The 24,230-nt window shown below is 38.9% G+C and overlaps 1 protein-coding gene across 2 annotated transcripts in view; it reads right to left on the bottom strand.

Moving 5' to 3' along the window:
* The window catches only part of DTWD2 (DTW domain containing 2), a 64,138-nt gene that overhangs the window by 5,075 nt on the left and 34,833 nt on the right, over positions 1 to 24,230 (bottom strand). For both annotated transcript variants that reach the window (XM_048931832.1, XM_048931833.1), the window contains exon 4: positions 20,329 to 20,518. In XM_048931832.1, the coding sequence (XP_048787789.1) occupies positions 20,329 to 20,518 (190 nt within the window). The remainder of the gene's footprint in view (positions 1 to 20,328; positions 20,519 to 24,230) is intronic.

Below are 24,230 nucleotides of genomic sequence, written 5' to 3'. Positions count from 1 at the left end.
TTCTATAACAAAACAAAATTATTCACACGTTTGTTCATTGCACACTCTAACACAAAAAGGATTCTATACAGTACCCAATGGACACACATCATACTATAAAATAACTGTGTAATCACTGATACTATTTCCCCTGGTTAAAAACTGCCATTTTCTAAAAGACTTAAGTTATACATTTATTCATACAATACATCTCTGATTAGAGCAATTTGCTTATTTGTATCATGTTTGAAATTGATCTATTGGCTCTGCATCAAGCAATAACCACTTTATACTACCTCACAATTTAGAGGTACATCAGAAGAAGAAAGTTAATTCAACCAATTGCCTATTTCATTAGCTACAAAAGCTTTTATTGCATTTCTAAACGGCCATAAATTTTTGAGTTTCTTTTAAAGTAAGATACAGTATGGTGTAACAAACCCTAATGAGTTACTATTAAAGTTCAAATCAATTCATTTTCCCTATCTGAATCTCTAATAAAGTACTATTTATTTTTTCCATCTTCTATGGAAAATGGATTACTTTTTTCCCTGGCTAACACGATATTGCTCCCATTTTCCACTAGCAGTGGAAAAACTAGAGGTTTCACTATTACTTGCTTTATTCAGACTTTTCCCTCTTCTCTCTATTTGCAGTGAATCATTTTCCTCCATCCCTATCACATGTAATTACCCCATTTTAAAAGTTCAAGATCTCTAATTTATAAAAGGAAACCTCCAAGCTAGAGGGGAACCTTGAACAAATTAGATCAAATTCTAACACTTTCCTGTCCTCAATTTAATGGAAGCTAAAAAAAAAAAAAAAAAATCCCAAAAACAAGAGCCATCTGAAAAGGCAAAGCCATTCTAAAAAGGCAAAGTAAACCACCTATAAAAGCTTAACATACTCAAGCAAAAATAAGGAAAAGAGAAAAATGTAATTTTGAGACAGAAGGTCCTGACTCTTTTGTCAAAGGAAACTGCCTTGTCATTTTTTTTTTTAATGCTTTTCTTCTTTCTGGATGGGACAAAATTGAAGGGCAAAATTATGCACGCGTCAGAATGTTTTTAAAGTTTTCAGTATGGATTGTTTAGTTTGGAGAGGTCACTTTCACAGGTATGAACTTGCTCTTATCAACTACTTCCTGCAATTTGTTACAGCGGTAAAAAGTGAAAGAAGAGAAACAGATTAAGGATAGAAAATGCAGACTTTGGATTGTGATGCATATAATGAGAAGTAAGGAAAAACGAAATGAATATATTCACATTTTCATCTGTCATTCCTTAAGGCTCACTTTATGCTTACCTTCCCTTTCTGCGATCATGTAAGGATGTCCAGAAATCTAGTTAATTGCAATTATACACAGATCCATTCTAACAGGAGCTTTTAGTCCCTCAGAGCTGCTTACAATATTATCAAAACAAACCAAAGCTGTCCAACACAACTGCAACACAAACCCTGCTGCTCCAGGACTAGCCTGAGCAGGGCAGATACCTAACCCCATTTTCTTACCATCAGGCAATCACTGTCTCCACTGAGTATCTCCACAGAGACTTCATCACCCACCCAAAGGTGCACTGCCTTCCCCCTACTCAGACGCAGACAACAGTGCCTTAAGGCTTCTTTCATTCTTTCCTTTGTAGGAGCTGTCTGGAAAAATTTCTATCTGCTAGTTTCTATGTTACATTGCTTACGGGTCGTGCAGAGTAACTTTTAAGTCGTTAAGTATTCCAGAGAGAGGAAAATTATTCATGACTGCAAAAGAACTTTTAGGGAAGAAACGCTGCCTTTGCTCTGCCTTACACTCTGAAGTCCAAAAGTCTGTAAAGTACAGAATTCAAACAGCTGACGTTGTACAGAAGGGCAAATTTGTATTTCTAAGAGCAAGAGGAACCAAATTCCTTCTTCTTTCTTGGGGATAATGAGAGGATGGAAATCAAGTAGTTTCCATCCTCAGACGTGGCTGGGAGGCGGATGACACTACCCTGTTCTGCCAGCAGGCCTAACCCTTTCCTTGCCTTTTGAGGAGCTGAATTAATGGTCTCCAAGGTCCCTTCAGGAAGTTCTCCAGTACCTAGACAGGTTATTTCTCTGTTACGTGTGTATCTCAAATCCAGCTGAACAGATTTAATTCTCACTTAAGGAAGCAGTGCAAATGAAATCAGACTGCCTATCCCAGTGCTACAATTCAAAATCTCAGAATGGGTGTAGATAAGCAATATATTAAAGTACACTTCAGAAAGATAATCATAGTATTTTATAATCATTTCACTGCAAAATGAAGGTATAGTGATAAAGAAATAACATACTCAAAATAATTTGCAAACATATGCATGTTTTGGAATGTTTTCAGTTATTGACAAAATACAGCGATGTCAGGTTGAAAAAACAGCAATCCATTTAACACTGCTTATCAGAATGAATAGCATAAGACAGAAGATGGAGATATCTCAAGCAATTCAAATTAGAAAGAGGTATTAAGCTGAATGGAACAACTCACTGCAATTCAGACAGAACAGTGAAATTAGGATATCTATACAACACATACAGCAAAGTTTTCTGTTTGTAAATCAAGACTCAGAGTTTCCAGAAACCTGCATGCCAGCAGTTCTCACACCTTATTACACTAACTAGTGGAATGCAGGATTCAGTGTTGGCTCTCTAGTGTCTCCGAGCATTTGCAGAGTATTAGAACCACAATAGAAACAGTGGCCCTTCACAGTTTCTCGGGTGCTGGGTTTTTCTTCAGGGCCCTCTCTGGAGATGCGCTGGACACAACACCCTAGTGGATGATCCAGCTGAGCTGTTGAGAACTGAGGAAAGCAAAGACTGGCTTTGATATGGTGAAATACTTACTGATGGAAATTTTACAAAATTCAGTCAGTTAAGGCAGGCAAGGGAACTCTGCTCTTATTTTAGATAGTAGGACTGGAAGTCTTGCAGAAAGTTTGCGTGTTACCCTCAGTCCCCACCTCAATGTCAGTTTCCTTTTCACCTTTTCAATGCCAGTTTCTCCATCAGTATTTTTACTAGCTTTATTCTCTAAAGAGAATCCAGCATTATGCACTATATTTGGAAAACAATGCATCCCAAGGAACAAAGAAAAGCAATAGGGTTAGTACATCCGTCTATGAGAGCACTCTTTCAACAGTTCTTAGTTTCCTCTGCTATTTCTGCAATTAGACCATAGCTGCACCAAGATACAAAGAGGAACAAAATATCCTTCTGTGGCTTCAATGAAAATCCCAGCACTTGTTTTAAAGCCCCCTCTTCCTTTACTTGTGTTGACAGAAATTCTGAAATTTAGGCTTATGTTTCAGAATTGATTTGCTCTGCTCTAGCAGAAGGATCAAAGAAAGGGCCATCAGTCGTACTTTTTAACTTATGCAGTGGTTGCAACTTCACATTTCACACATGCGGTTACTCCAATTATCTTCCAGAAAAAAATACCATAAGCCCTTTTTTTTTTTTTTTTTTTTAAAGGAACTCAAAGAGCATAAAATAACAGAAAGTCTGAAAAAGAAACTGTTGTTTTGGTCTTCATTCCAGAAACTAAGGAAAATCGCTTTTAAGGAACAGCACTGTCTGTGTGCTACTCCACAAATAAACCCCAACAGGAAAAAGAAATGGGCATGGGAAAGATCCCTCACTCAGCAACCAGCTGGCAAGCACTTCTTACCTGTAAGCCAATATAAACTGTGTTCTATATATTAAAGCACAGAAAACTCAAGCAGTTAAATAAAGTTCCCTTCGTGACAGAGAAAATAACCTGAGTGAAGTTAGCCTCAGCGTGCCACTGAAATTTAGATCAGAAATATGAATAAGTTATTTCATTCAAAATCTTGGCTTTAATTTAAAGTGACATCTTAAGAGCACTGTTTTCGAGCACTGCAGGGAACAACTGCCATGAAACTGTCACAAATGGATAGCCTGAAAAAGTAAATGGATGTCACAAAGAAACCTCTGCCCACTCTGCATGTTTTCTAATTGAATACTTAGGTGTATCTGTGACATTGCTGCGTGTGCTCCATGTACCATTTGTTGCAGCAAACCACAAATCTTATTGCGACTTTCAGGTAAGCCTTAAGAAAGCAGTTTGTCCCATTTCGATAACAATGTATTTTCCACGTTTTTGTGGATATTTCACAATGACCACCTGAAATCACTCTGTTTGTGTACCCCACAAACCTTCCTCTTGGCAATGTATGACTTGTACAAGGCCAGGGATATCTCCCTGCTACTGTGACTAGAAATGTGATAAACCTAACATTCCCCTTTGCTAGAGAAGCAGAACAGCTTCTGTAGTACAGCACAATGTGGCTACAAAACATTCTGTGTACCCAAACTACTTTCTTCCTCTCTTCCTGAACCACGATCCCAATTCAGTCTTCCACACGTCCAACACAGAAAGCCTCTTATACCCCTATAAAAACTACCTGTATAAGAGCAGCACCCTGACTTTCTTCCCAAGGTCATTAAGTATATGGCTAAAAGATGAAAATACATTGTACTTCCATGCACTTTCCAAAATGCCCTTATTTTGCTCCTGTAACCCAAGCAGATTAAGAAACGAACTGCTATTTCCAGCAAGCACTGCACAGTGAAGATAGCTGGTCCAAAACAAGTCAGTAGAGCTACTCATTGAATTACCTAATACTCATCATCATCTGCATATAACCCTAGAAAGAAGCTTCTTTGTTCCCTATGTTTTCATGGGGAAAATTAAGTTTGTACAGAATATTCCTCTAGTCTTGCTTTCACTTTTAGACAAAGTTGACATGAAGAAAGGAAGTTCAACTGCAAGAGGAACGCGCCTTTCACAAGCAGATATCATGTCATCACTACAGAAAATTTTGAAGCAAAAAAAAAAAAAATTTTCCAAAAAAAACCCTCAAAACTGACATGCTCCTACAGCACCTCACCTACGTTTAATCAATAGCAAGTCAACATCTGAAACCCGGACGTGGAAGCAATGAACCTACCAAGAAACACTGACTTTAAGGAGGAATCAGAATAAATTCAAAGTTCTTATGATCTTGAAAGACAACATCACAAAATTCACATTTAAAAATGGTGCTAAATAAAACCAGAGCAGGAATAAAGTATTGTAAACAAATGAACAAAAAGAAAGCCTTACAGAAACATTAAATTATCTGTAGAAGCCTAATTTCCCATATGGCACAATTCCCAGTTTGTAACTTGTTGGTTTTTTTTTTTAAGACTCTATTACTCTGTACATAAACAGGAATCTTCTATTTATTAGATAGTTTAAAGGTTTTTGTGTTAAATGCCTTCAAAAGTTAAAAAAAGAGACGTCAAAGTAGATACAGAATGTTTCAAATTTATCTGAAATTATTAAAATTTAAATTCATAACTGTATTTACCATCTTTACATGTTATTCCATATGAAGTTAAGGTATTTTAAAACACAACTTTCTCAAAGACGAAAAAGCTAATTCAAGATATTTAGTACATCTGCAGAGTGTTTTGAGCAAGTCCAGCAACTACCAGTTCCTTATGAAAAACAATTCTCTTCACGCAGTACAAAGCAAAAGAGCTACAAAAACATACAGAATAGTTTTCAGTGTCTTCATCTGTTTTATAAAACTATTTACAACTGGTTCTTCTCGCCTATGGAATCATTCATGAAGTGTTCTTTACCAGGAAAACTGTCACTGCAGTTTTCAAATAAAATTTTGAGCATCTTCTCAGAAAACCTAAGAGCAAATCACAGCTTAGCACTTGTCATGTATCAGAAATATCAAATAAAACTGACTCTTCATTACAGTAACAGAGACACCTGCAAACTTCAGTAGTTTTGGAAGCATCACCAAAATCTGCATGCATGTACCCCGCTTCTCTGAAAGAAAAGATGGGCTTTTCTGAAAGAAAATCTTGGGCTAGATGTCAGGAAATACCTTGAGCTCATCAAATCACAGTGTCAATTTAGGCAGGTCACCTTCCTTTTCTGGTCACCAAGTTCTCAATCGATAAAAAAAAGAGGGAAGGGATGGTCGAGGATCTGAAGAGAACAGCATAACAGCAAGTGCTACTGAAGATGAGCAGTACTTCCTTCCTCCTTTGTATGCAGCAGTGTGCGTGTGTGACATGTTGTTTAAAAACCAATGAGAACAGCAAGGAGAAAAAAAGTAAGAAGTAATTATTTTCATCTTATATGGGGGAAAAAGAAAACAGGGATCCCTTTATTCTTTTCCCTGTATTTCTTGTATGAAGAAGGTATTATTATTCTAAAATACAAGAGCTGCTCCAAAAGTAATGCCTCCTATTATATTACGTCAGCCCATGACCTCAGAGGCAGATGTTGGTGGAATGGCAGTAGAGGTTGAATCCTCCCACCAATATCCCATTTCATGTTGTTGTTCTGTGACAGATGGCAGCAGAGGGGCAGGCTGACAGAATGGCATCTGACATGGAAGTGCTTATGGAGCAAAGGTGAATTCCTCCATGTGGAAAAAATGGCACTCACTGGCATTCTTTGTTGCTTGCTTAACATTTATGGGGATCAAACAGTGGATGTGAGCACAGACAGGTGGAGGGTGGTGTGTTTCAGCACTGGCAATAGAGATGTGAAAGACAGCCATGCAGATTTTTATGAGCATGGTATTCAGGCTCTTGCCCATCTCTGCCATAAATGCACAGCTAACTACTGTGATTATACTGAAAAGCAGCTTTTTGTAGCTGACGATCTGCCCTATCAAACAGCATTACTGTGCTCTTCGTATCTGTTGTAGTTTCCACAGAAATAAATAGGAAGCATTACTTTTGGAATAACCTACATCCTGCAGCCTTCGGTAACATGGGTAACTGAAATGAAGACCAAGCGCACACAAGGTGAAGTTCTAATTTAATGGTATCCCAAATTTCTGTAAGATAAGCTGAGGCTGAAACAAATGGCTAACACAGAATTCCGAGCTAACAGTGAAACTGTAAAGAAAGGAAAGTCCTCACAGCTCAGATAAAATAAAAGATAGACTGTTCTCGTAGCATTTAGACTGTACTGCCTCCAAATAACTGAAGTATCATCTGGTTTTGGTCTCATCTTTTGAAACTGCTGTTTTTAGCTAAACCTAAGAAATGATGCAATTATTATGTTCAAATAATCACATTTTAATGTGACTTTTACTGGGCACTTCATAAAATACCTCTGCATTTTTAGTTAGTTTCCATTCATTGCGATTTTGTACTCAGAGCAAGGAAAGATACAGAAATTATTTTTGGCAATATCCCTCTTGCTCTGCTTACATTTCAAAAACTAATGTCAGGCAACAGATCTATGTTTTATGCAGCGCTATTCTTTTAATAATTAATACAGCAGAAAAGTGCTGCAAGTAAATTTAGCCAGTGAGCAGAGTACCGATGTAGAGAATGGGGTCACGAAATGAAGAAAGAAAATTTAATTAAATAAATTGTCACAGCCACTTAACTTTAATTACCTGTAAACATCAGAAAATTGAAAAGAGAAATTAAATACCTTAGTGTCATAAAGTAGCATTAATGCAATGGCATTGTTCTTTGGAACCTACTAATTCTCCTTTTTCTGGTTTCTTTTTTTCCTATTAAATTTAAATAGTCCTTCCATGGAAGCAGGAGAGTAAGCACAGGAAGCCTTGAGAACTTCAATGGTGCACAAGGGAGTGTGTAAAGAAAGACTAAGAGAAGAAAACCACATTGCTTTTTTTTTTCCCTTGTTTTTGAAAGAAAGCTCACTCAAAACAAAAATCACTTCTAGTTTCTTTTTTGCAAAGCGTTCATGTCCCATGAGAATTTCAGCATGTGCACAATGGAGCAAAGCCTGCAACTGCTTCTGAGTTTTCCAACAGCAGAATACTCTTCTTTGTACATGTGAAATACAAGCAAAGAGTTTAACAACAGCTAAGAAGGAAATGGCAGAGAAATAAATTCAAAGCAAAGCTTCCACCCACAACTCAAGAGTGACAGTGGCATACACGACTGACGTCTGGCAAATCACTGAGACCTTTCAGTCATAAAGGAAATGTCACCATACTGAGGCAATAAACACATACTTATGAACAGAAAAATGTCAAAGCGGACAAATGTAATTCAAATTAACCTAAATGTCAGACGGACAGGCTGCTGTTGATTGCTCGTATCTCCACCTGCATAAAGTCTTGAGTCGAGGTAATTCTCCATGCTTGCTCACCGACCTCAGTCTTCTCAGAAAGCAGTTTCAGTCCATCCTTGCATAGAATACTTTCTCCTTAGAGGCCAAGACATTCATTTAACGTTTAAGTCATGATGAGATACTAACTAAAACACACCAAATTTAAAACACATCAGAATATGTAACAGATTTCTATCACTGAAATCATTAAAAGTCATTATAAAGTACGACATCTCAATGCTCTCAGTCCTTTTACCCCCCATTTTGTATTGGCAATGGATGTTGCCTCAACCCATGTGCAAAATCTTGCATTTGGATTAAACACTCCCCTGTGCTCTCAAAAAAAAAAAAAAAAAAAAAAGCAATGGGATTGGAAACATGATCTTCAGCTCTCCTCCTTTTAATGACCTCTATGACTCTATCACCATTTGATTAAAAAAAAAACACTTCCTATCAAAAAAAGTTCACACCTTTAGCCATTACAGCTCATCAGCCGACTCTTTCAAGGCTATACTCATTATTACTGGAAAAATAAGAGAATGAAGTTCAGTTTGTTCTCAACTATGTATGCTGCCAATTTTGCACTGATTACAACAATGCTGCAAGCAGAAGAGCTGGCCAAAGCCCCTGATATCAACTAAAATTCTATGCCCTATACTAGCTGACATTTTTTCCTATCTACTACACACTTCACATTAAACCAGATGGCATTTTTTTTTTATTGTACGTCTAGCATTTAATATCTCCTTGCATTCCCATCAGCTTCTCCAAGCAAGCAATTCCAGCAGCAGCTGCTGCTGAATGAACTGCTGCAGACGAATGCCCAAAAGAACTGGTTTTCTTCCTTCCTTCCTTTCTTTCTTCTTTTCTTCCTATCTCCCTCCCTTCCTTCCTTTACTTCCTTCTTTTCTTCCTTCCTCACTTTTTCAAAAGCGTGTTTTGTGCCAGCTTGCTAGATGAAAGGTTTCTCACCTTGCACCTCCATCTGTCAGCACAGTGCCTCCTGCTCTGAGTGCTGGTGCAGCACTCAAGAAGGTTCTGACAACAATCTGAGCAACCTTCCACTGACTTACACAAGAAGGATGGGAAGGCTCTCCAAAGTGTTTTTGAACCTATACTCAGCCAGCAGAGGCTGCACAGAAACTATGAAGTCCACCTAGCAAGTGCAGTTCATTCTGGACAGAGTGAAGAAACAAGGTAAATTGCCTATAAATTCTTACAGCTGATCTTGATGTGAGAGACACTGTGGAAGACAAAACTCTGTAAAATTAAGGCAACAGTTTGTGTTCACAACTGAACAAAGCATATTAAAAAATCATCAGTGATTAACGGGGAAGAAACAGAAATGCTCGAATGCTACATAAATACTTTATCACAGTTTTCCAAACCGTAAGAAAGCAGCCATGTTTCTCCAAAGCTGAGAATAAAAATCACAGAATGGCCTGTGTTGCACAGGAGCACAGTGCTCATCCAGTTCCAACCCTCTGCTGTGTGCAGGTCGCCAACCAGCAGCCCAGGCTGCCCAGAGCCACATCCAGCCTGGCCTTGAATGCCTGCAGGGATGGGGCATCCACAGCCTCCTTGGGCAACCTGTGCCAGTGCATCACCACCTCTGGCTGAAAAACTTCCTCCTAATATCCAACCTAAACCTCCCCTGTCTCAGTTTAAAACCATTCCCCAATGTCCTATCACTACACTAAGTAGTACAATACACCACAATAAGGAGTTTCCCTCTTTTGTGAAATTTCTGTGTCACTGACTGCAGTTTCAGGCAGCATATCACTTGGATGATTCAAACCCCCCTGGACCATTTTAAAAGGCAATGTATGAATTGTGAAGTGGCATCAGTGCCTCTAATTCACCAATTTCTGAGGTCAGAGATCATAACTTTCTGTCATAAGGAGCATCTCGGGTAATACTTTCCTTTCTATTGCAAACAATGAAGTTTTTTCAAGATTTTTTGAAGTACTGTGGATGTATAAATAACAAACAGATTATATTATTTAGAAACTGAAGGATATTTTGTGAAATGTGCCCATCTTATGCATGGAGTAAGCACTATACAAAAAGGCCAAACAGAACAAACTGCTCTGAAAGTCTTCATTTAAAACAATCATTTGCCTGAGAAAAAATGCAGCTTCTTGAAAATTTTAATAGTTTTAAGGCTACATAGTTATAAAGCACCTTCTACCACGGAATTTCTAGGGTTTTGTATAAATATTTGCATCTGGAAATAAAAAATAAAATAAAATCTATCTATTGGTAGGTCAGTTTTAGGTCACTTCTTTCTATTTCATTTTATAGTTCAACAATGCATAACAATGAACACTTAATTCAGCTGGAAAAATCAGGGAAATTGATTTGATGAGAATGTTTAATTACTTTGGAAGAATTCAGCTAGGGTGCTTGAACTAACAGACCATAACATGCTGAAAGACATCATAAAAACCTTGGTTTTTTTTGTTTTTTTTTTTGTTGCTGTTGTTTAAATTAGTTGAAAGCACTTAAGCAAAACAGCATCTCCAACCACAGTGCATCCCTAAAGTCATCTTCTTTCCAGCCATAGAGCTAGAGACTTGGTCTTCCTTGAGAGAAACCTGCTGACTGCTTCGTGTACACAGCACTGATGATGTGAAATAACCTATCTTAAAGGGAAAACATCATCCAATATATAGCTTGCCACCTATTGCACTTGTCTCCTCAGATCCTGGTTGCCTCATACAGTGACATAAACTTAGGAAGGCACTGCCCCATTTCACTCATGGGGAAAGGTAATATGATGCTTCTCATGCATTTCTGAGCTTGTGGGAGTCCCCACAAGTTAAGGTCATGGATCAGAGACGAAGACCTTGAACGTGTGCATCAGAGGCAGCAGGGGAGAGCTTGGTGTGAGAAGGTACCTTGTGCTGGGCACAGCTTTTTACAGACAGCTCCAGGGGTCCTGCTTTGAGGCCATGGCACAGTGACCATGACCATCACTACAAGCAGACCAGGACAACTTAGTAAATCTGAGAAGTACAGCCAACAAACATTGCTGGAGTTCCAGTGAGCGCTCAGTGCAAAAGGGAATCAGCAGCCACTGGTGCTGAACCTGTGTGGCAACCTGTGAAATTACAGAAGGGAGGTTCTGTTGCCTCTGTAATGACAATGCAGATTCTGGGAAACCAGAGCAAGAAAGATGACGATGACAACATCAGAAAGCAGAGTCCTGGGGACTTTGGGCCTTCAATACTGTAAGTGCTGTCCTCCATAGGAGAAAGAGCCACCAGCTGACAGAGGGGTATCACAGAACCACAAAACTCCCTGAGCTGTCAGGGACCCACACAGATCATTGAGTTCAACTCCTGGCTTCACAAAGAACTGCCCAAAATTCAAACCCAAAGTCTGAGAGCATTGGCCAACAGCTTCTTGAGTTCTGTCAGGCTTGGTTGGCCAGTGGATGTCAGAATTCTTTTTCAAATGCTTCATTTTGCTTTAAAGGAAGCTACAAGTGTAGCCTCCATGTGGAGCAATCCTACTGCTCCCACAAATGAGTCATCCCCCTGGAGTGCCAAAATATGGAAACTGTGGTTGTAGATATTCAACCAGCTATAATATTACAGATGTGTGTTTTGTAGACACATAGGTGGATGCTGTTGAAATGTATTAAACTCTATCCTGGTGCACAGCAACACTGGGCAGAGATTGTAAAGTACAGAGATGTCAAAACTATTGTAAATCCTTTCAGGCTTGGTGTTGCACAGGAGCAAGAGGTGGAATGCACTTCACTGAATGCATGTACACAAATCCATTCCTGTTACCCGTTGGCAGGGTAGAATTTACAACATGTCTATTGAAGTTGTGATGATGCTAAAAGAGTCGTGCCACACGTAGCTGTTCCTGCTGGACCTGCAGTAAACCTACTGCTAAGTCTATCAGTCAAGCACACAACATCTCTGAACCAACCACGAAGTTAGTAGCTAACCCTGGCTCTGACCAACCCCACACTAAGTGCTTAGTTGTAATGGTGTGCAGAATAAAATTGTGGAGAGACTCCCCTACGTCTTTGTTTGACTATTTCTTTTTGATACTTGAGTCAGAAATTAGAAATGTACTAAATGACAGTAAAATAAATTGAAATTAATGTTTTCTTAGCTTCCAAGAACTCACAGATTTCACAGGCTTGAGTGATTTCTTGGCATTCAACAATTTAACACCTCCTGATGGCTTTTTCTGCCATTATTTTGTCCAGTTGCATTCTGATCTTGCAACCTATCCAAAATAACAGCAAAGAATTCCCTATCTTTGTAAAACATGTAAAGAACTATCATTTCTTCATCAGAATTTCTGAGTTCTGTTGCTTTTGACGGCTTTTAGTTCATGTATTAGCAGAGATGATCACCAGTTGGTGCATATTTACCCCTTTTGTGTCACTCATGCATTTACAAAACTCAGCCAGTTGTCTTTATAGCTAAAAAGTCATGGAGCTTACTCTGCCACTCCTTATTAGCATCACCCACCCCATACTTCAATCACTTGCTCGCTTTTCTTGAAACTTTTCTACAAGTTTGCCTTTTTTTTTCCATGCTGTGTGGCTGAGTGAGATAGTGAGCATGAAAGCCAGAAGTTCTGCAACTAAACTTAATTTTTCATTGTTTTTTTTTGGCACTGAATTGAAGAACATGCATCACTTGTATTATATACATATATATACATACACGCATACAAAACTAACACTTGTTTTACATATATACACACATATACACACATATATATACACACATATATATACACACATATATATAAAATGTCATTACTGTTATTCCTTCCTTCCTTCCTTTTCTGTCTTAGTAAATAGTTTTATCTCAACATGCAATTCTACTTTCTCCAATATTTTTCTTCTATTCCATAGTGAGGGGGAAGAGTGACTGAAAAGCTGTGCAGTTTTTAGCTGCTTACTGCTTAAGCCACAACAAGCAGGATATAAATTCCTCTTTCATACCAGGTCTTAAAATCAACTACGCAGCATTTTTATAGTTCAGAATTTTTAATAAATTACTCTTTCTTTCTACGAGTATACAGCATAAATGTAATTATCCCACTGAGTTCTTCACTGTCTGTTTAAAAAATAGAAAAACAAGATAGTAAGTGACAGAAATAATCTGTTCGTGTAGGTGAACAGGTTTTTTTGCAGCTTTTTTTGGTGATTCAGTAGGAGAAGGTCAAATACTCTTTTTAGCCATCTGCTCCCACTATGCTCTGCTTATCTCCTCATTAACAGAAGCAGCTTCACCCACTGTGTTCTGTGACTGCTTCATACAATAAACCAGCAGTCTAACTGAGCCAAACATGCTGGCTGTGCAAACCAGCTCATTCATCCCTCTGAACTAATTGCAACCACTGGCCCAAGTTAATGCAATACTTTTTCTGTATCAGCTTTGCAAACCACAGCAGCTGTTGCAAGAAAGCCTGCAGTGCATACCCTAATGCTTCTGGACTCCTTCTCAGTGGTGACTGTGCGGAACATCCTGGGCTAATGTGCTTCTCGAAAGGGTGCCAACTGATGGCATAGAAGGCACAACCATTACAATCATACATAAACTACAGAAGTCACCTTAGGCCATATGTCTCGTAAGTTCCTGTTACAAAGTTTTTCCAAGCTCATTATTTTTCATTAAAAAAAAAAAAAAAAAATCAGACAAAAAGAATGATTCTGCACCAAGAACTTTGGTGCAGAATGGTGTGTTGTAACCATCTCACTATCAGAAAAAGCCTTTTGTTCTAACGGTTTGTATTTCATTTACAGGTAACCTAAATAGGAATCAAACCACTTTAGCATCTCCTTTAGATCTACCTCACTCTCCTTCTACAATAACAAACTTCCAAATGTCCAGATCCAATGATATTCTGACCACTGTGATCTTGCAAAACTGCATTACAAACCCAGACTTGCAAAACATGAAACAAAAATTATTCAGCAGAGAATCATTCACAGAATATTTAGACAAAAATTATAACGTGCATTTGCCCATGAGTGACTCTTTCTTTCCCCCCTAATTCCAGCATAAATATTTATTTAACTGAATGTACAGCAAACTATCTCAGTCTGAAAGCAGGACAAACCACACACTCAGAACAGGAGTCACCAGCTACAAATCCATAACCCTGCATCTCTGCCATTACAGCCCAAACTTGGACTTAATACTGTACTTCCAGAACTGCACAAGCAAAGAAGAAAAAACAATCAAATTGCTAACTATAACCTTTAAGATTTGATAAAAGTGGTGAAAGTCAATTAGGTGACACTTCAACAGTGCACAACTTTTCTTCTGCAGGAAGCTGCATATGCACTTGAGTTTCTAACTAACACTATCACTAAAAGCTACAGACAGCTGAAAGCAATCTAAATAACTGCAAGTATCAACTGGCCTATAATTAAAAAATAAGACTAAATATTGGTCTTTGTTCTGGTATTTCATAACAACCAAACTAACCATCAGTTCCAAAACTACCTTAATCCATACGTTAATTCTTAATACTTCAAGAGTCTTCGTGCTCTTCATTTTCAAGAGAATTTAAACTAAAGCAGAAGTTGCTTTGGTATCCCAGTAGGATAAGATAAAGGTTAAGTAAGAGCAGAATTTACACAGATACCATATTTACCAAGTGCTACGATTGCCAGTTCAAGCCAAATACTTCAGTTTTATACATAATACAGATTCTTTTCGTGCCACTGCATTTACATTATGCATCTATCAGCTTTTTTGCTCTGCTGCAGATTTCAATTTTGTGCTTAAATACCTTTTGCTTTTTAACTATTAAGAAAAAGTGGTTTGGCTATAACCCTTCTGATTTTTTAGTGCTCAACGAATTCTGCTGGTTTGTGCATGTCTTACCATGCTCTTTATATTCATTCAATAAAGTTGGAATCTTAGCACAGGGGACAAACTTCCCTGTACCGCAGCATGAAGCCATTTAAGTGTTTGAGAAACACTTTATTTCCAATACTTTTCCATAGTGGAAATACAACGTCCTAATTTTCTCAGCTACACCGAAGTGTTAGCTGTTGCAATCAAATTCTGCTTCACTGGCACTGGTTTTTTTGTTTGTTTGTTTGTTTTTATAACAGTAATTTGGAACAATGAAGCAGTGAGAAATAAGTACTAAGAAGGAAAAAATAAAATGAGCTTAAATTCACTGCAAATCAACTCAAGTAATACAGATACAATAATTGGCAAAATATTAGCTTTTATGAGTAAAGAAATACCAGCAATTTCTTTCACATTCTGGCATTTTTTTTCAGTGGGTCATTTAGAACGTAAGTTTACCTTACATATTAACATTTGATTGGACAAAAAGAAATTTGAGGGCAACACCGAACAAGAAATTGGTTCTACAGCAGCAATGTACTTTCACAGTATATGAATGAATGGAGAGCTTATGGGTGAGAATTAAAGGGCATGCCAGCATGGGTTACACCACTGTGAGTGCTTACTACAGGCTGCCCGATCAGGAGAAGGAATCTGATAAAGCCTTCAAAAGACAGCTGGCAGTAGTTTTGTGATCCCAAGCACTGGTACTCATGGGGGACTTCAACCACCTTGATATTTGCTGTCAAAGCAACACCACAAGGCAGATGAAGTCCAGCAAGTTCCTGTAGTCTATGGAAGATAAGTTTATGATGAGCGTGGTGGTAGAGCCAACGAGGAAAGAGGAGTGCTTCTTAAACTTGTTCTTAACTAAGAAGGAACACATAGGGATGTGAAGGTTGAGGGCAACCACCGTGGATGCACTGACCACGAGATAATGGAGGTCAGTATCTCATGTGGAAGTTGAGGAAGGGAAGATTTAGGTTGGATGTCAGGAGGAAGTTCTTTACAGACAGAGGGGTGAGGCGCTGGAACAGCTGCTCAGAGAGGCTGTGGATGCCCCGTCCATCCCTGGAGGTGTTCAAGGCCAGGTTGGATGGGGCCCTGGGCAGCCTGGGCTGGTATTAAATGTGGAGGTTGGTGGCGTGGCATGTGGAAAAGGAGTTGGAGATTCATGATCCTTGCGGTCCCTCCCAACCCTGGCCATTCTGAAGCAAGACTGTAAGCAGGATTGCAATCCTGGACTTCAAGAGAGCCAACTTTGACCTCTACAAGGACATACTTGGAGGTATCTCACGAGTTAGAGCATGGGAGATAATGGTGCCCAATAGAGTTGGTTAACATTCAAACACCATTTTCTCCAAACTCAAGATGGGTGCATCCCTAAGAGAAAGAAATCAGGCAAGGGTGGCAGGAGTCCTGCATGAAGGATCAGGGAATACTTGGAAAAACTCAAATGTGAGAAGAACATTTAGCCTGGACAGTTGAGAGAAATATAGGAATTTTCAGGGTATGTAGAGATGCAGCAAGGATATATTTTAGAAAACCTGCTTTAACAGAGGAGTTAGACTAGACGAACTCCAGTGGTCTCTTCCAACTTCTACCAGAAGAAAATACAACTGCCAGCAGAAAAGAAAAAGTTAAAACAATGATTCAACTTTACAGGAAAAAATGGCACGAACCTTAGACCTTCAAAGAAAGTTGAACAACAGAACAGAAAAACTCAAGTCAGTTTTAAAATGACTGGGTGAGTAAAACATTTCAGAAAATGTGTGATACACTTCTACTTGTCCCAGCTTCTGCAGAGACTGTGTCTGTCACATGCAGCCAATGGGTGGAAATTCTGCCAGCAACAAGGGCATAAGAGAATAGAAGCAAAAAGGTAGGCCACCTTAAACATCCAAGCTATACCAACAAGTAAGGGACATTAATCACACTTCAAATTAATAGGAAAGATTTATTGTGGAGTACTGGGCTTGAATTATAGTTCAACTGTAACCATCAGATCTTATTTTTCAAGATATTACTCTATTTCACAGAATCATAGAAGCATATTCTCTGTTGGGTTGGAAGGGACCACTGAAGGCCATCTAATTAAACTCCACTGCAATGAAAAGGGAAACCTACAGCTAGATCAAGATTCTCAGAGCCTGGTTCAGCCTGGCCTTGAATGTTTCCAGGGTCACAGCACATACCGACCCTCTGTATGACCTGTTCCCACTACTTCACTACCCTTGCTGTAAAAAAAGCTCTTTACCTACATTCAGTCTAAATCCCCCCTGTTTTAGGGGATTTCCCCTTGTCCTGTCACAACACACCCTGCTGAAGAGTCTGTCCTGTTCTTTCAGATACTGAAAGACTGCTGACTTTCTCTGGTTGTCTCCTCTCCAAGCTGAACAATCTCAACTCAGCTTTCTCATAAGGAAAGCACTCTATCCCTTGAATCATTTTTGTGGCCCTCCTCTGGATGCATGTGAATAGGTGCACATCTCTGCTGCACTGAGGACTCCACATCCGGATGCAGTGCTCCAGGTGAGGCCTCACCACAGCAGAGCAGAGGGGCAGGATCACCTCCTTTGCCCTGCTTTTGATGCAGCTCAGAATTAAGCTGGTCTTCTGGGCTGAGGGCACATTGCTGGCTCATGTTCAGTTTGCCAACCACCTGGACCCCAAAGTCCTTTTTGGTAGGGCTGTGCTCTATCTATCCCTCCACCAGACTGTATAGATCGTGGGGGCTGCTGCAACCCAGATGCAAGATTTTGCACATGGCTTTGCTGAACCTCAGGATGTTCCCTTCGCCCCACTGCTCAAGCCTATCTAGGTCACTTCTCCCATCTGAAAAAAATAAAAAAATAAAAAGCAAAAGCACAGGAATAATTAGTGACATAAATAGGCTGTGAAAAGTGTATTTTCAGGAATACCCTTCATATTGTTAAACAGCCACTTTACAGAATTATGACCATTGATGTCTGACTCCTTTGGCAAATTTGGTAGCTTCCAGCTACAGGGATTATGCATGAAAACACTGTTGAACTTAAAGGCAAGTCACGTATCAGTGATCAGGTATGCCAGTGTAAGACAAATGATCTGCAGAATTTGAAATGAATTGCAGTGAAATAAATTCCATAAAATCTATTCATAGAGCTGCAGTTAAATTGAAATACATTAAAATGAGTCCCATAAGTTCCTAGCTGCAAATTCCATCTTCTTCTGAAAGCCAAAATAATTGGACTAAAACCAAGAATCTACTCTTCCATTTCACTTACACTAATATAGTTTGATTGCTAAGAGCTTAAAAGCAATTCCCTTATTTGATAACAAACAGATTTCATCACCTAAAGCAAATTATTTATAGCTTAAGTAGTTACATTAGTAGGTTTCTCTTTTTTAATTAGCAGCATGCTGAAAAATAGTATTCCATTTAAACTATTCAAACATTATAGTCAACAGGGGCTTGGATATTTATAATTTTTCATATTGCCTCTCCCTTGCCCCAGAAGACTTAGTCAGATTTTCACTGATGAAAAGGTGATCCAACAATTATATGTTTTCTGTTAGTAAAAATGTCAGTGGTAACCCTTTTTCACAATATACTTTTAATAACATTTCTGAAAGAAAAAGAAGAGGAAAACAGTACAGGTGAGCAAATAATCCTATTCTTGTGGAAGTACATAAAAAAGAAGAACATAATCTAACCCAGCGTGCGGTATTTGAGTATGTACCGAAAAGCATTCCTCTAAGAGGCACTGTTATAATAATTCACAGGAGGAAGCATCTCACAGGCACTATGCCATCTACAAGAAACCAAGAGATAAGGACAAAATAATGCCTTCTGTTTTGATCTGCAGACAAACCACACCTGCACCTGCCTTCAGATAGCCAAACTGAGCTATCTGATAAACAAATACTTCAGAACGCTCACACAAGAATTCAGATGAAAACCCTGTACTACACAGAAGTTTCAAAAAAGTACAATGAACAAGGAACTGCACACAAGTTATGAACTAGAACAAAGACTGACACAAGTCTTACAAAAGGGCTGTGTGCATTGCTTTTGATAGCTCAAGCTGCTGTGCATCTTTTCATTAGAGGGCCAGAGGCCCTTAAACTCTCCAGGGTACACTATCTCACTATTTCAGTATCAGTAAGGCAGCTGATAAGGAACAAAATCAAGTATCTTGTAAGAACCGACACAACAGGAACCCTAAAGCAATGGCACCATTCAGGCATCAATTTAATTTCAAACAAATTCAAACCTATGGTATTACAGACAAGTTCTAGTCACAGCAGAAACAAAGTTTGACCAGTTTCAACATGCTCCATTGACAAGAAAACTCATTCAAAAAAAAAAAAAAAAAAAAAAAAGTCATGTTTCCTTTCAAAAACTTACAATCCATCAAACCACTAAAATTTTCAAGCTTCCAGATTTGGAAGTTCTTTATTATGAATGACGCACAACATACAGAAACGACAAATAAGCATAATGGGAGCTTTTTATAGGAAATCCATTTCTAGAATTCTAAAATCTATTTCTGAATTCAGGTGCTCAACCCAGAGAAATCATTGTTATGCATGAAGAAGTGCCACCTACTGTGTTTACGTAACATGAATACAAATGAGTTCAGTCTAATAATGGGAGAAATTCAATCCTCGATGTCAGTGACTCAGTTAGACAAGATATAAGTTCTACTTTCAAAAGGTACATTTAAGACTGCTGTGCTAAAGCCACACTAAGGTATCTCCTAAAAAAATTATTTGAGAAGAAGTTCAATACCTTTTATGAGTGCAGCAAAAGGATCACATGTCCATTAATGATACTGTATTAATATCAATGGTATTTTCATATGTGCAGGGAGAGCTGCAATAATTGCATAAACACAGCATATGACATCAACTGTTTCTAACACAGTGGAAAGCAAGTTCATGAATACAGCTGTGGATTTTCATGAGATTATAACATTCAACTTCCACCTTCTTTGTTAGTACAATGCAAAATGCTCAGCCAGGAAAAGAATGTTTCACTGCAGGTGGTCCAACGCTTTTGGTAAGAGCAAAAATTTTCATCTTCATCTTCAACTCAAACTCATTTTCAATTTTATTTAAAAAAATGATACACCAAAATTGTGTTAAATGAAAAAAAATTCAAATGACAAAAGGAAAAAACCCCACCAACGTCAAGTCAACTTTCTCATAAGCTCACACTTTTTTTCCACCGTTAAGTTCTCCTTATCAGTGGGAACCAATTGAAAAGGAAAAAAAGATTTCCATTAATTTCCTTAACTAAAATCCTCCTTTCAACCTGGTCAGAAAGTAAACATCTCTTATACACATATCTTTAATTTACATATTATAACTTACCTGCCTGGGAAATCGGAAGAGAGAATTTTTGTAAAATATATCTTTAGCCTGGCTCCAAGTTCCATCAATGATGATCATAACTGGTGGGCTAGAAGACATCACAGTGACTTCTTCCAAATTGGTAGCTTCAGCTCCAGGATACAAAATGAGAGTACTGGGATTTCTGCATACAGCAGCTAGCTCAGGATACCTTCAACGCACACACAGAAGAACACAATAATTACTACAAGTGTCCATGGCAGATATGTACTTCCATGTATTCTATATCACTTAATCCAATTAGTCTCCTCCAAAGTTCATTTGAGTTTTTACAAAAGGTCCTGCACTTAGTTACTAATCTCTCTTTCCAGCACTTCAAGAAAAAGTGCTGGAGTACTGTGCCCAGTTCTGGAGCATGCAGCACGAGGACACAAAGCTGTTTGGAGCAGGCCCAGACGAGGGCCATGGAGATGATCAGAGGGCTGGAGTCCCTGTGAGGAGCTGGGGCTCTTCAGCCTGGAGAAGTGAAGGCTCCAAGGAGACCCTCTAGCAGCCTTCCAGTACCTGAAGGGGGCCTAGAGGAAAGCTGGGGAGGGACTTCTTATAAGGGCATGTAGTGACAGGATGAGGGGAAGTTGCTTTAAACTGCAAGAAAGTTGATTTAGACTAGATATTAGGAAGAAATTCTTTACTGTGAGGATGGTAAGATACTGGAACAGGTTGCCCAGAGGAGCTGTGGATGTTCCCTCCCTGGATGGAGCTGTCAGCAACCTGGTCTACAGGGAGGTGTCCCTGCCTACAGCGGGGATTGGAACTAGGTGATCTTAAAGGTCCCTCCCAACCCAAACCATTCTAAGTATTGACCCCTCCCTTCAGCTCTTTAGGAGGAAGGAAAAAAAAGCCACCAAAAAAAAAAAAAAAAAAAAAAATCACAGAAAACATTAATGAAATAATTTGTCAGGAACATTTTCCAATACTTCAAGTCTGAGAATTTCCTCCATAGTATATTTGAACCCAAGATGTTATGAACTGTTTACTAGAATTTAATATATGTATTCGTGCAAAATTTGTTCAAGAGCTAAATACAGAATTATTGCAGTTTCCTCATTTTCAATCTTGTATATATATGGAATAACAGCAATCCTGATTTATGCCTACAGGAAATTTTTGAGAATTTCACCATTTCAATTTTATTTATTACTATTTCTTTTGCTACCGTCCCAAAATATATACACTGTCTTTTTCCTTCCTGTAAACATAGCAATAGAATCAGGAATCCCAAGCTATTCTCTATTAAGTGTTAATATACACAGAAATTCCTGAAGTTTTGGCAAGCCACTACTATAAGTTAGTTTATAAAATCTATGAGAAGCATTATTATTAAAGTATCACATCGGACATCTTAAAAAACAGCTAGCAAGAAAGATTAGATGATAAAGGACAATCTGAGAAAATGCTAGCAATGCTTAATAATGATTTTTGAGTTGCTATATAGCCGGTGCACTTCAGAACCTGTGCAACCTATTATCAATCTCTGGGGACATACGTGAAAACAGGTTTTTATCAGTATGAGGTTTCAATGCAATTGCACTGTCTAGCACATTGAGATCCTGAGCTTAAGACCAGAAATGAAAGAGGAAATGAATTCAGGGTACCAATGTGTTCAGAGCCATTATACCAATATTTGACCATTCTCAGTTCCCAAGCAAACAATCGAGGTTGATTTAACAATACATAGTTAATTACTGAAGAGAATATTTACTATAAAAAGAGTAGCAATATTTACTTACAAAGCAAACAGTATAAGAAGTGTAAATGGAAGCAGGAAATATGTAAGATAAGTCTGTGCCAAACAGAACGACACGGAAATTTACCTGCCCATCATTTTTTTTTTTAACCTAACTTCCATTATCACTTTAGTTTAAGGAAAACTCATGCTACACAAAATCAGAGCCAAGGGGTATCTCACTACAGGCTACACTGTACTCCAGGCTTAAATCTACAAAATTGTGCACTAATTTCAGATGTTTGTTCTGAGAGCCCAAACCCTCAGAAGTGCTAAGTACTTTAATTGAGGGTTGGGAGAGCTTTCCAATAATTAAAAACTCGTAGGTAGTTAAAATAAAAAAGTCTTTGAAATGGGTGTTTAGCCTTGAAGGCAGGAGAAAATGCAAATTTTCTCTTAATACTAATGCAAAACCATAATCATTCCGCAGCATTGGAAGTCAGGTTTTCCTTTTAAGCAAGTGCTAAAAAGAAGACACTGTGTACAAATGCACAAAATTTAACTCAGTGCATGGTTAAACTTAACAACTTCTTCTTTCACATAGGGCACACTTGTTACATACTTTGACTTTACTTGAAGAATTTCTTATTTTCCCCAACAAACTGTTTAAAAGCCATGTGGACATATAGTTTAGTACTAATATAAGAAATGTTGTAAGAAACTTACATCATTAAAAGTATGAAAATGCAGTAAAGAAATGAACGCCGAGTAAGTAAAGCATTTCAGGATGCTAAAACACATAGAAATCCAAGATGATCAGGTTTGCAACAACCCGAGGAACCTGAACATCCACAAGTCTACAGCTACTGATGAGATGCACCCCAGAGTCCTGATGGAACTGCCTGATGCTGTCACCAAGACACCTTCAATATTTGAAAAGTTACGGCAATCAGGTGAAGTCCCTGGTGACTGGAAAAAAGGTACCATCACACTTACTTTTAAGTGAAAGAATGACGCTGGGAACTACTGACCTGTCAGTCTCACTTCTATGCCAGGAAACATCATGGAATTCACAGATTTGCCTGGAAGCAATGCTAAGGCACATGGAAGACAGTGAGTTGTTACAGGAGAACCAGTGTGGCTTCACCAAGGGTAAATCCAATTTAACCATCCTTCTATGATAGTGTAACTGCATCAATGGATAAGGGAAGTGCCACTGATGTCATCTACCTGGACTTCAGCAAGGCCTCTGATATAGCACCCAACAACATCCATCTGTCCTAATTGCAAAGATTTGGATTTGATAGTAGACTGTTCAAAGGACAAAGAACCTGCTGCAGAATTGAATCCAGAGAGTGGTGGTCAATGGCTCAATGTCTGGATGGAGATCAGTGATGGGTAATGTCCCCAGGGATCAGTGCTGTGACTGATACTATTCAGTATCTTCATTGCTGTCATCCACAGTGGGGTTGTGTGCACCCTCAGCAAGTTTGTAGATGACACCCCAAACTGTGGGGTGCAGTCAACATGCCCAAGGGACAGGATGCCATCCAGACAGACCTAGAGAGGCTGAGCAGTGGGCCCAGGAGAACCTCACGAGGTTCAACAAAGCCAATTGCAAGGTCTTGCACCTCCATTACGAATACAGCCCAGGTGATGAAAGAACTAAGCGCAGCTCTGCTGAAACGGACTTGAGCATACTGGTGGATGGGAAGCTGGACATGAGAAAGCCCTCAGAGCCATGAAAGGCAACCATATTTTGGGCTGCATCTAAAGAAGTGTGGACAGCAGGATAAGGGAGGCGATTGTGCTCCTCTGCTCTGCTCTGGTGAGATCTCACCTGGAGCACTGTGTCCAGATGTGGAGTCCTCAGTACAGGAGAGACATGGATCTGTTGGAGAGCATCCAGAGGAGGGCCACAAAAATGAGGGATAGAACACCTCTCCTACGAGGACAGAGTAAGAGAGCTGGGGCTGTGTAGCATGAAGAAGAGAAGGCTGTGAGGAGACCCAGGAGCAGCCTGTCAGTATCTAAAGGGGAGCTGTAAGAAAGAATGGGACAGACTCTTTAGCAGGGCCTGTGGTGACAGGACAAGGGGAAATGGTTTCAAACTTCAAAAGGGGTGATTTAGGTTGGATATAAGGAAAAATTATTCTACAGTGAGGGTGGTGAGGCACCAGAACAGGCTGCCTAGAGG

Source organism: Lagopus muta, chromosome Z (assembly GCF_023343835.1).
Source record: "Lagopus muta isolate bLagMut1 chromosome Z, bLagMut1 primary, whole genome shotgun sequence".
NCBI classification, from domain to species: Eukaryota; Metazoa; Chordata; class Aves; order Galliformes; family Phasianidae; genus Lagopus; species Lagopus muta.
Note: the sequence above shows the minus strand (reverse complement) of the source record. Positions and strands in the feature narration are given on the sequence as shown.